The sequence below is a fragment of the Mustela nivalis genome (genome assembly GCF_964662115.1).
Source record: "Mustela nivalis genome assembly, chromosome: 11".
In the NCBI taxonomy this organism is placed as follows: Eukaryota; Metazoa; Chordata; class Mammalia; order Carnivora; family Mustelidae; genus Mustela; species Mustela nivalis.
The window spans coordinates 19,559,633-19,572,488 of NC_139030.1; the positions used below are offsets into that span (position 1 = coordinate 19,559,633).

Consider the following 12,856-nt stretch of genomic DNA (forward strand, 5'->3'; position numbering starts at 1 on the left):
CAGAACTCTTGGCTACTGCCTGGAACGCAGACACCACGCAGTTCCCGTCATGCCACTGTGGGGCACGAGTCCCCACACGTGCCAGTCAAAACCGGAGTGCTTACGTTTGAGGGGTACTCCATCACAGCTTCCTCTCCTGAAGCTTCCACAGCATATGCCAGACACAGTGAGAAAAGAAATCTTTTGAATCTTGCATTTCCCAGACCTGCTCGTACAGTTAACTCTTTTTTCCACGTGATCTATTAACATCCCAGGCAACCCTCCTCAAAATGCCTTCCAAGGAACCACGTGGGACGTGTCAGACTGAATCCAGGTCAGTGACGCCTCAGAATGAACCATCTCCCCTCAGTGAGCCCGTGACAGCCCCGAGAAGCACACCACCAAATCACCGTGCAGCACCCCCACCTCGCAGGGCCCACAGTGTCCCTCAGGACGGTTCTTCAGGGTCCCCCCCCCCCCCCCGCCGAGGGACCCCGTCCACAGCCTCCTCCATCCACAACAGAAAACCTGCCCGGGACAGTGAGTGCTGCAAGATAACCTCCCCGTACCATACAAAACAGGTAAAGGTCTTTATTGGTCAGACACTGTCGCCTGGACGAGCAGCAGCTCCAGAGGTACAGAATGTTGTGTGCTGGGGGAACATTTTTACAGAGTCTACACCTAACATTACATTAACAGAGAACATCTTGTTCCTTACAGAGGGGCAAGCCATCTCTAACAGACTGTAATGTACCATTACCACTTAACACAGCATATAGATATATGCATATATGGATAGATTATATAATTATTTATTACAAATAAACTGTCATTTCACATCTCTCAAAAATGGATCCTGTTTTTACATGTAGGTTCAGGTTCTGAATGTACAAGACAGGGTCATGTGCTTAGTTCAACCATGCAAAGCTCATACGTGGGTCATGAAGTACTTTAAAAATAGAATGGTCTCCTTTTGGACAAATCTGTTTAGAGTCAGGATTAGTAAAACAGTATGAAACTAATGAAATACCTTGATAGAAATTAGGAAGTGATCTGTACTGATGGTTCTGGGCATGTCAAGGGGCGAGGGACTAAAGGGACAGTCTTCCCTTAGAATCTGCCAGGAGACACGAGACTCTGGACCGGGAGGTGCTACCGGGGGTCCAGAGGAGGTGGGTCTGGTCACTTGCTATCCTTTTCAGGCTTACAGCACCGCAGAGGAACTTTCTGCCAAGTAAAGATCTTACCTTACCCACAAGAACCTTTTTTACTGCAGAGAATAGAAAAAGGTCAGTTCTCACTGGAGGAGGGGGTGGAGCCTGTCCCCCCTCCTGTGCGCATTGTCCTAACACAGTTGATGGGGGCAGTGTAGCAAGGGGGAGCGGTGCCGACTGACCGGCTGGGCAGATCTTGTTCCCATGAATACAAACTTGCCAAGAAAGAAACTGGATGTTCAATGAAATATTGGCACCATCTGCCTGTGTAGAAGCCTCGTTGTCCTGACGGTCTTGGTGCGGACGCAGAGCAGCCGGCCCGGGCCCCGCTGGCCACCATCACTCGAACATCTCATAGTGGCGGGTCTGCCTCACCCTGGGCACCATGTCGATGAGGAGTCTGCAGAAAGGAAACACCAAGGTCACCCCCTTGTGGGCTTGGGGAAGGAAGCAGAAGGCTTTTTAGAAATTCTCATTTCTATACCATAAAATTCAACCTTTTCAAGTAAACAGTTCAGTTCATTTTAGTATGTCCAAAGGTTATAACCACCATCTAATTCCAGAACCCTTCTGTCACCCAAAGAAGAAACCCCATGCCCACCTGCAGTCATTCCCCTGCAACCTGATGATCTACTTCTAGTCTCCCTGCTCTGGCCTCTCCTAGGTATGTCCTCTCCATGGAACCACCTAACCCATGGCCTTGTCTGACCGGCTGCTTGCATCTGGTTCCGTGCTTTCAAGGTTCATCCACGCTGTGGCCTGAAGCAATGCTTCACTCTTCTCAGGGCTGAGGACTACGCTGTGATACAGCTCTACTACAGGATCCATTCATCCATTTAACAGACTTCTGGGTGGTGCCTACTTTTTGGCTACCATCAGTAACATTGCTGTGATCATGCATGCAGAAGTCATTATGGGACGCATGTTTTCCTTTCCCTGGAGTAGACACCAACGAATGACACCTGCCGGGTCAAACAGGAACTCCAGCATTGAACAGGGTGTGTGGGACGACTCTGCTGTCTCCAAAGCAGCCTTTCCATGATCCGTTCCCACCAGCTCCATCCTGGCCAACCCTGATGGTCCGTCTTCCTTATTACAGCTGTCCTCATGGGAGGCAGGAAGCGCCTTAACAATTAAAAACCCAGTGCCTTTCACAAACGGTTCTCCCAAAGGCCGGCTCTAGTTTGGATGCTGGAACACAGTGATGCCTGCACAGCGCATCCTCAGTGACAGGACTCAGGCTGGGTTTACCCCCGAGTGTGGCCCTTCTGCAGTGACACGTCCCTTTTGGAAAAAATGCTCTAAGTGGGGTCTGGCGGAGTGGTGCTGCTGGGCCCTGCCCCCTGGAGCACCCCATAGGGCAGGAGGCACTTGACCTATGAGGACACCCCACAAACGTGCCCTGCCCGTGCATCACTACGACCCTCGTGAGAGAGAAAATGCCGGGCCCCTGCTGGGGGCGTTTCTAGTCGCCTGAATTCACCTGGGCTCAGAGGGGTCATAGGGACAAGGCATGAGAGTCAAGAGTGCCAACTCAGCCACTCGTGGCTCCTGGGGAAGCGGAGACAAAAGGAGCACTTACTTGACCCCGTAGGCAAAGATGGTGAGGCCGATCAGCACACCGATGCTGCCGTCCAGATACCAGACCGCCGCGTTATGCTTGAACACCTCCGCACTCAGAAGGATGGAGAAGCCCATCACGCCGCCCACGAGGGAGTTAAACCCTGGAGAAACAGCAAGGAGAGGCTGAGGGCAGGGCCAGGAGAACTTCCTTAGTCACCTGTGAGACACCTCCCCCCCATGCCAGGCTCACATCCCTGCTGAGCCCGCAGGGTCTGGGAGAGTGTCTGCACCCAGGAGATGTTCAGATCCTCAGCGACTCAATGTCTGCAGGCCCGAGGACTGAGCCAGGACCTCTCAACCCTGTGAAGTCCGACCATGATCCCACTTGGCCAGTGAGAGCGCGAGGTTCAGCAGAGAGGTGAAACACCATGACCGGAGGGGTCCCAGGTTGAGGGCAAGGCTGGGACTCTCCTCGCACCCACATCCCTTCCCTCCAGGGCCTCCCGTCAGCGGAGCATTTCCAGTGTCCAGGAGAGGAAGTGTGGAGTCTAGAATTTGCGGCAGGGTGGCAGAAAAGGCAATCAAACAGAACTGGGGCAAACAGATACTGACCAACCTCTCCCATTTAGGGCACCACCTATGGTCCCCACTTCATTTGACCTCTGAGTTTTCAAAAGCCACATAGGAAATAACAGCTCAGAATGGCTGCTGGGGGCCCACAGCAGGTGTGAGCCGCAGAAGGCCTCGCTGCCCCCCAGCACAACCACAGCCTGGAGAGAAGTTCTGGGTCCACGCACCTCCCCCACAACATCCCCCCCACCGCGGTTCTGGGGCAGCTCCACCTGCCCCACTCACACATGGGGGGCTGGACGCCAAGGAGAGAGGTTTGAGATGAAGAGCAGGGGAGGGTAGGACCCAGCTGAGCGAAACCTGGGTCCGACCTCTTTCTCAGCACCCAGGGGGTGGCCTCTGGTAGGCCACTCTCCAATAAGGGGAACCAGCTGGATGACTGGCCTCTGTCTGGGACCCTCCTCTCTTCCTTCAGTCTGTCCCCTCCGCACTCCAGCTCTCAGGTGGTGCTACGACCTGGACCCACGTGGAGGATGTAGGTACAGACAATCCCACCTCACCTTCCCCCACCCCTGCCCCGCCACAAACCACCATCCATGCTGCCTGCTGCCCACCCCCGTCTGCAGCTGCTGTCCCTACACACAGCTGCATTCTGCCCCCCCAACCCCAAGAGAAACCTCCTCCTCCCCCGCAGCCCCAGGCCTCCTTCCTGGACCTCAGTGTACTCCCACTGCACCCCTCCCTCCAGCACCACAGCCCTGAGGTCATCGGTGACCTAGCTGTCACCTGCCCCGGTTCATAACCTATGCTCCTCTTTGTATGGCTGGCTGCCCTCTCTTGACTCCAGCCATCCCTTCCTGGTCTCTGCTGCTGGGTCCTTCTCTCCCCGGGGGGTTCCCCTGTGCAGTGGTGGGAACTCTTCCTCCACCACCCCTGCCTACAGCCTCCCCCTGGCTGAGTGCCTGCCCTCCCCACACCGGGGTCTCTCAACTGGCTCTTGGGCCGGGTCTTTCTGCTGAGCGGCAGACCACTCCCAAGCATCTCAGACTGAACATCTTCAAAGCCGAAATCTCAATTTCTGCCCCGAAACACCTCACCCTCTCCCTACCTTCTCTGCAAATGGTGCCACCATCCACCTGCAGCGGCCAAAAATCAAAGAGCCCATCCTTCACACCTCTCACACCCAAAATGTCACCAGTCCCAGATCTACCTCATCTGTTGAGTGATTCTTCCAGCTGTTGCCTCCCCAACTCTGCCTACCTCTCACCACCACCTGACCCCAGGCCACCTGCCCCTTGACCAGACCCCTGCAACAGCCTCTCAGCACCTTCCCTGCTTCTCCCCTGCCCCCCCGCCCCCATAGAAAGCAGCTAAAGGCTTCCAGTAGAAAAACTGCCCAATTCTGAATCCCATCCAAACTCCTCAAGGCTGGCGCAAGCTAGCTACCTCTCCCGCATCACACACTGACCTTCCTGTCTGCTGTGCTCCAACCACACGGCACCCGCAGCCGCCAACCCTGGCCCCCGCCGCGGCCTCCAGACTCACCCTCCCTCCGTCATCCCGCACCTCTCTTCCTGGGCTCTCCCACACTGCCTCCTGCCTGGGCTGAACCCACACAGCCCTACAGTGATTCCTCCCCTCCCCCGCCCACACCCGACCTTCTCATTCTTGCCCCTGCTACTCCCCCAGAGCGCTTTACTTCCTAGCAAGTTATTTTTACTTTTTCTTTTTACAAACATCTTTTTCTTCCCCTCTGGAAGCATAAGCTGAAGGACAAGGACTGGGTCTCAATGTACTCTGAGTCCCAGAACAGGCTGGCACTTCTCAGGGGCTCAGCTGATTGCCACATTAATGAATGAATGAATAGATGGGGGCATGGCTTCACCTGTGCCAAGAGGGCTCCCACTGAGCAGCAGCTGGGCTGAGCGGACCCAAGAGAGAGGAAGCCATCCCTGCCTGGGCTCCAGGGACCTCCCAGCCCAGGCAGGGTCTGTGGCTAGGGCCCTGGAGAGACTGCCCGTGAGAGGGAGGTGCAGAGCGGAGGCAGAGCGTACACTCCTTCATGGCAGGTGGAGCCTGAGGCTCCCCAGAGAGTCAGCCTCCACACTTCCTTCTCAGGGCTGGTCACGGTTCCTCCCTGGAGAAGGTTTCCAAGCCAATTTCACCAGAATAATAGTGGTGGAGACTGGGAAAGGCAGGCACCTCCACCTTCCTCCCACGTCCTCTGATGGCCAGCCTGGGGACTGCGGTGAGAGGGAAGCCAGGACTTGCAGGGAGCTGGGAGCTGGCGAGGGCTCTTTGGGCCACGGCCTGTCCCAGCACTCCCGTGTGCAGCCGGGCCAGCCCTGCCTGCCACCTACAGTGTGCACCTGCACCTCCACCCCTCACCGGCTCTCCTCTCCCTCTCCTCTGACAGCTGGCCAGTCTAGGAGCTTCTCCCAGGTGCCCCGGAGACAGCAGGAGAGCAGGGGCTGAATGGTGACCTCTGCTTCACCAGAGATGTGTCCCACCAGCTCCAATTCCCAGGTCCCAACCTCCACGTCTTCTACCTCCAACGGTGGAGGTGAGGGACAGACATGTTGCCTTCTGGCTTCCCTTCGTCCAAGTGGCCCCTGCGTGGTTCGTGTCTATGGCTTCCCCATGCTCACCTAGCTCTGGACGATGAAGAAACGGGCTCAGCAGGTTTTCAATCTCCACTCTCCAGGCAGCTCTGGAGCAGACGCTTCTAAAGACTAGGTTTCAAAAGCATCACGGCCCCCTGCAGCCAGGCTGAGTCCATCCCCCTCCCCGGTACACAGAACACGCTGGCCCTTTCTCCCTCGCTGATGACCTATGGTTTCGTCCCCTGGAGCCCCGTCCTTGGCTCTGCCTCCACACCTCCCCCAGGAGGGGAATGGCGGGTCCTGAGAAGCGGGGCCGTATCTCCTGCCTGTCTAATGATCCATCGGGATCCTCTCTCCCCTCCCATTATGAGAAGCTGGCATTGCCCTCTCGCCTCTGGCAGTCCCTTGAGTCCTTCCTATCCTTTGTAATACCTGGAATCAGGACAATCCTCTTAAAAAGAAAAGAAAAAGGCTCTGCCGTTCACAGCTTTTCTCAGAAGGCCACCAACAGCACCGGCAGATCCGTTATTCTGTCCCAGGCTACCTGGGCTGGAGTTTACATCTTGGGCATTCTCGGCATGGGGGAATTTTAGCTCTGCGGGACTAGAACCAAGGGGAAGACAAGGCAGCTGGACACTGCCCCGGGGCAGCGGGCAATCATTTGCTCCCAGCTCCATCTTTATCGGGGGCAAGCGGAGCCTTCCGAGAAGCTGAGAGAATGCAGAGCAAGTGAGGGTCCTCTCACTGGCCACTAGATGTCCCCTCAGTCCAGCAAGTCACTCCACTCCGCAGGGCCCACCCTCTGCACACAGCTCACAGAAAGAACTTCCACTAACTCGGCTCCACTCACCTCCACTGGCCACAGAGCTGGACACAGTCAGCCCCACCGCTCCACATCCTTCAAAAGGGACAGGCTTCCCAGCCAGCGTCCCACAGGAACTCCGAGTTCCCAGCCCTGGCCCCCAGACCTCCCATCTTCAACTCTGACACACAAAGCCCTGTGGGTCAGTCACTTCTAGATGCTGTCACCACCTCCTCCACCCAGCCTCACAGCTTGTCCCTGTCCCCTTGGTTAAAACCGGAGCTGTCGTCAAGAGCAGATGTTGTTGATGGCAGAACACAATTATCACGTCAGAGGCTCTCCCGGTCTGGCCTCAATGACTAGGGAAGGATCTGTAGAATTGGACACATTCATTTTATGCAGAAAGTTCTGTGCTGAAAAACCATCCCAGCCTCGTGGCATTTCAGAAGTTGGGGAATGAGGACCATGGACCCAGGCCCCTCTGCTCGGACAGATTTCCATCTGTGGCCGCAGGCAGCTCCAGAGCCCAGCTGCTGGCTCCTGGCTCGGAACTTCCCCCAGGACCTCTCCACAGTCCCCCTCTGCCCCACTGGTACTCTTCGCTTGCTGTGCAAAACCATTCTACCTCAATAACACAAAACCAACCTCAGCCTCATGAATATTCAAAGCAGCAAAGCCAAGTTAGACAAGATGTGCCTGACAGGGGCGCCTGGGTGGCTCAGTGGGTTAAGCCTCTGCCTTCAGCTCAGGTCATGATCCCGGGGTCCTGGGATCGAGCCCCACATCGGGCTCTCTGCTCGTCGGGGAGCCTGCTTCCTCCTCTCTCTCTGCCTGCCTCTCTGCCTACTTGTGATCTCTCTCCTTCTGTCAAATAAATAAATAAAATCTTAAAAAAAAAAAAAAAAAAAAAAAAAAAGATGTGCCTGACAGAGTGGAAGTGTCTGGAATGTGCCCACACCTGCTGTCCCACTCTCCCTGAAGGTCTGCTTCCCCGCTGTCAGGACACAACCCAGTGACAAAGGATCTGGTGGAGTCAACCTGACCCCGTTCACACACTGCATCTCCGCAGGAAGGGCCATCAACCCCGGTGACCGATAAGGCCTGCCCTCCCCCTCCCTGCACAGGAAGCCGTGAGCTGAACTTGAGAGAAGTTCCCTCCTCCTTGAGAGAAGCCCTTGGCTTGCCCCCAGCCCCAGGGCCAGACCAGGAGAGAGGCATTCCCAGGCCAGCAGCCACCAGGGATGCCCTCCAGAGCCAGCCCTGCAGGAGACCCTGGACATTAAAGATAGGCATGGCTCCTGAAGCCCATCCCGCCCCCACCTCCCAAAGAGAGGGAAGGAGAGGAGATAGTTACCCACAGCTCCCTACATCTCGTCAGTGCAGGAGTACAACTGGGAGCCCAGACAACACAATTCGCAGGAGGCCGTATGACCGCCACATTGTCTGCTGGCACTCCCGCCAAGCAGGGGACCGCAGAGCTCACCGACCCGCCAGGGGCCCCTTATGGGTAACAGGCTTGGGGATGGGGTGGCCGGCTGTCTTGGCTCTTTGCCGTAGTGCTCCCTATCCTTCTGTGTCTCTCTCTCTTCGGCCCCTGATGACCATTCAGCCCTGAGCCCTGGTTTACAGATACTGCCTCACCTTCCTCAAATCCACCCCGATTCTCCACCTCTCTGCCCCCATTCCGTCCCAGCCCCTGCCACCCCGTGGCTCCCCAGACTTCTCCCACGTCAGGTCTCCTTCCCTCTGCTCTGCCCCACCTTGACAGCTAGAGGCTTCTTTAGAAAACATCAATCAAGGGCGCCTGGGTGGCTCGGTGGGTTAAGCCTCTGCCTTCGGCTCAGGTCATGATCTCAGGGTCCTGGGATCGAGTCCCGCATCGGGCTCTCTGCTCAGCGGGGAGCCTGCTTCCTCCTCTCTCTCTCTCTCTCTGCCTGCCTCTCTGCCTACTTGTGATCTCTGTCTGTCAAATAAATAAACAAAATCTTTAAAAAAAAAAAAAAGAAAGAAAGAAAAGAAAGAAAAACAAAACATCAATCATGTCACCATGTGTTAAATATTGAACAAAACATCCAGAATCCTACTGTGGACTCCATGTCCGTGCCCCCTCACCCAACATGCTCTCTCCCAATACCCCAGATTCTGTCCCACCACGACCCCCAGGAAGCCTCCCCCTGCTTTCTGCCTCTGGATGGAAGAGTTTCCTTTCAAACCATCTACTTCTCTTCGTCACGACCCCTGCCTGCTTCAAGACTGTGATGGAAACACTGTGTGTGTGTAGCTGGCTTTGTGTGTGAAGATTATCAAGTTATCCATTAGGGGCGCCTGGGTGACTCAGTCAGTTAAGCGTCTGCCTTCATCTCAGGTCATGATCCCAGGGTCCTGGGATTGAGTCCCAGGACTGAGTCCCACACTGGGCTCCCTGCTCAGCGGGAAGCCTGCTTCTCCCTCTGCCTGCCGCTCCCCCTGCTTGTGTGCTCACTCACTCTCTCTGACAAGTAAATAAATAAAATTGTTTTTAAAAAGTTATTCATTTAAAAAAATACGAATCACGGTGGCCTTCTGCATAAACCATATAAAGTGGCAGGAAGTGAGAAGGACACAGAAGCCACAACAGAAACCACCTCGAATATCTAACAGGAAGGCAGACTGCTGTCAGGCCGAGCCCTGCAACCGTGCTTGGAGGGGCAGGGCTGACTGCTGGGTCCACACCCAGACTTCTGGTGCAGGGGGCACATTGTGTGTCTCCGCTGCACTCAGGTGAACAGAAAAAATGCTGCTGCTCTGCAGGCCAGCGGGCTTGTGTCTCAACCAAGACAGAAAGAAGGGCCCCTGGTGAGTACTGACTGCGGGGACCCAGAGCACTGCCTCCCTCAGGCCTGCCTGCCCCGACCCTCAGGTTCCAGGTAAAGAGATGCAGAAAGGGAGGCACAGAACTGCCGCTGGAGGAGCCTCAGGGCTCCGGGGCCCTGGCAGAGCGGCGTGCCTCCAAGCAACCACATGCAGAGCCCTGGCTAGTGCCCGCCGGCCTGCAGCGCTGAGCCAAGCACACGCCCTGGGCTGTTCCTCCTCAAGGGAAGGAGGATGTCAGGTCCAAAGGAGGAATTTTCCTTGCCGGGTTAGAAAACACCAGGCCACAGAGATCACGGGGAATAAAGACTCCTCCTCAGATTCTGGGTCTGCCCCCAAAGAGGAAAGGGTACCCTTTCGGGCCAGGGACTGAGGGGGCCATACACTAGGCTCAGCGTAATGCAAAACGCCTAGAAAGCCCCGGTGTCTCAGCCCTGACAGAGACCTCAGAAGACGCACAGGCTGGGGCTTCCGGCATGCCGGCAGGGTTCTCACGGACAGAACCACCAGCTCGTCAGATCGGGCCCTGGGAGAGAGCAGTTCATTTACCTCCGAGGGGTTCTCTAAGGGGTAAATGCACTTCGGGGGACCAGGCAGGAGCCTGCACAACCATGGGACAGAAACCTGACAGAGCTGGTTCTGATTTTGTATCAGACGCTGGTCTCCGGTGCCAGGCACAGAAGAGCTCCATGCAGCCCCCCGGCCCCGTGCTCCTGCGGCGTCGTGCTGTCCCAGCAGCAAACACACCAGCTGATGCCGGCTGGGTCCTGCCTTTCCCCAGCTGCTCCTGCCCCAGGCTCCACCTGGGAGCTTGAGAAGCCAGGCTGGGCCTCCCACTGGTTGAAAGTCAGGGAACAGGACGGCTCAGTCCCAGTCGCTGATCCCCTCACTGCCTTAAATGACTTTTGCTGTTTAAGAAGCTTTGGTGTCGGGGCGCCTGGGTGGCTCAGTGGGTTAAAGCCTCTGCCTTCGGCTCAGGTCATGATCCCAGAGTCCTGGGATCGAGCCCCACATCGGGCTCTCTGCTCAGCAGGGAGCCTGCTTCCTCCTCTCTCTCTGCCTGCCTCTCTGCCTACTTGTGATCTCTGTCTGTCAAATAAATAAATAAATAATCTTTAAAAAAAAAAAAAAAAAAAAGCTTTGGTGTCATAGGGGCAAAGGGCCTCCACAGCCCCCGGCAGCCCCGCCTTGCCACCAGCAGGTGCTGCGGAAAGTGGTATTTGAGCCAGACTAGAGAGGCTGGTGGTCAAAAGGTCATGTAGGAGCACTGTGACGCTGTGTCCTGGCCCCTGGGCTCGGCCGTGAAGGCAGCACCCGACCTCAGCGTGCACCGCGCAGACAGAGGCACTGCTGTAATGACGACTTCCTGGACCCCACCTCAGCTCCCAGCGTTAGACTCTTCAGGGGCTCGGGCTCTGGAATCTGAACTTTTAACAAACAGCACAGGTTGGGGAGCACTGACCCACTGTTAGGAGGTCAGAGTGAAGGTGATTCATGAAATTTATCAAATTCCCAGGGTACAAGACATCATATGGGAACCCTGAGAATCATTAAACAGCCTGTGGAGGGGATAAGAGTGAGGAACAGATTCCAAATGGTTGAGCTCTTCTGCAGGACAAGCAACTGAACAGCACCTTCTTTCCATGTGAGCCCAGGCCCCAAGGATCAGCACACTGGCCTTACTCACCATCTGTTATGAGTGCTCTGCTGGTCAGAACCTTCCCCAGCATAAACTTCAACACAGCCAGGATACTGCAAAGGATCCCACTTAAAATGGAGACGCTGAACAGGAAGTCATCCTAGAAGAGAAAGTTCCAGATTTCAACAGTTAGCTTCCTGCTAGAACAGATTACCTGCAAACCATTTGCCTTAAGGATCAGCTTTGTTCCCTGAACAAATGATCAATTGAGTATGCTGCCACCAGGTGGCAGTATCTTCTTCGGTCTCATAGGTTGGCTAGTTACCTGTGTCACTGGGAATTGGAAAAGATGATCAAAAACAGATAATCCAGATTTATATTCCCTTAGACCACTGAGTATTCCTCTTCCTGTAGGAGATTCCCCTTCAAATTCTTCTGCCAAAATATCTGGCAATCACTGATCAATAATGTAACTGGAATGCTAAACACAGTGCATGCTATGTGTGGTTTTTCACAAACAATTCAAAAAGCAGCTGGGGAATATGGGAACATATAAGTACGCCACTGGACTAAGAACACTTCAACACAGAGCCACAGGGCCAAATAGGGCTGAAGCTACTTACAACCATGTTTTTTCCTTAAATTCACACAAGGCAATTAGAAGTTCAAATATAGCCTTTAAGGTGTAGAAAAGGCAGCTAAAAATAAAGTCTGCTATTGACGTTATCATAGCACTTCCTATAAGTTTTGACCTTAACTTTGCAAGCAATGAGTGAGTCACACACGCAAAAGCCAGCATCACCATCTCATGACATTAGAGCCCACCACGTTCCTCAGCCTGGAGCTCCTGTGCATCATGAGACACAGCCTCCAGATTCTCTCCAGTACTGACATGCAACTGCCAGCATTAGTCTGATAAAGCATCACGTATACAAAAGAGTAAGATTCCTGAAGCATTATATTACCCAACTCACTAACCTAGTGCCAGAGAGCTGGGAAGAAGGAAGACAGCCTGTTTTCCTGGCTTCAAAACTGAACAAAATCATTCGAAAAATCACCTCCCCAGAAACAAGATATCTGCAAGGCATCAGAGCATCTCCCCCAGAATACTGATCAATGGTGGTTGGCCTTAACATATGTCCCCAGATCCTTTGCTAATCCTTCTTCTATGAGGTGCAGCTGAATTCCCTCCTCCCTGAGTGTGGGCTGGGCTCGTGACGGGTATCTAACAAGTAGGATAGAGTAAGGGGAAAATAGCAGGGGAGAAGCCTGACAAGGGATCTAAGCCAAGTGATCAAGTTTAACAGGACAATTAATGAGTCCTGCCAATATCATGTGCTTCCTGATATAAGATGACAGGACAAGAAGAACAGGTCTTGGTGTTCTACCCCAAAATCCATAACCTCAGCTCAATCCTGAAAAAAAGCACCAAATGAACCCACATGGAGGGACAGTCTACAAAATACCTGAGCACTACTGTTCACACACGTCAAGGTCATGAAAGTTAAGGAACAACCAAGAACCTGTCGCAGATTGGAAACTATGGAGACAGAGGTCTAAACTATGCCCTTTATTCCACGCCACAATTTACTCAGTTCATACGTATCACTACCTATACTGTCCTGGACGGGATCCT

The 12,856-nt window shown here is 54.4% G+C and overlaps 1 protein-coding gene across 1 annotated transcript in view; it reads right to left on the reverse strand.

Moving 5' to 3' along the window:
- Positions 1-545: 545 nt before the first annotated feature.
- TMEM163 (transmembrane protein 163) overlaps positions 546-12,856 on the reverse strand; it is a 231,192-nt gene continuing 218,881 nt past the window's right edge. Inside the window, exons 6-8 of the mRNA XM_082689336.1 lie at positions 11,269-11,380; positions 2,776-2,917; positions 546-1,593 (exon numbers count right to left, since the gene is read on the reverse strand). Of these exons, the coding sequence (XP_082545462.1) occupies positions 1,533-1,593; positions 2,776-2,917; positions 11,269-11,380 (315 nt within the window). The 3' untranslated portion in view covers positions 546-1,532. The remainder of the gene's footprint in view (positions 1,594-2,775; positions 2,918-11,268; positions 11,381-12,856) is intronic.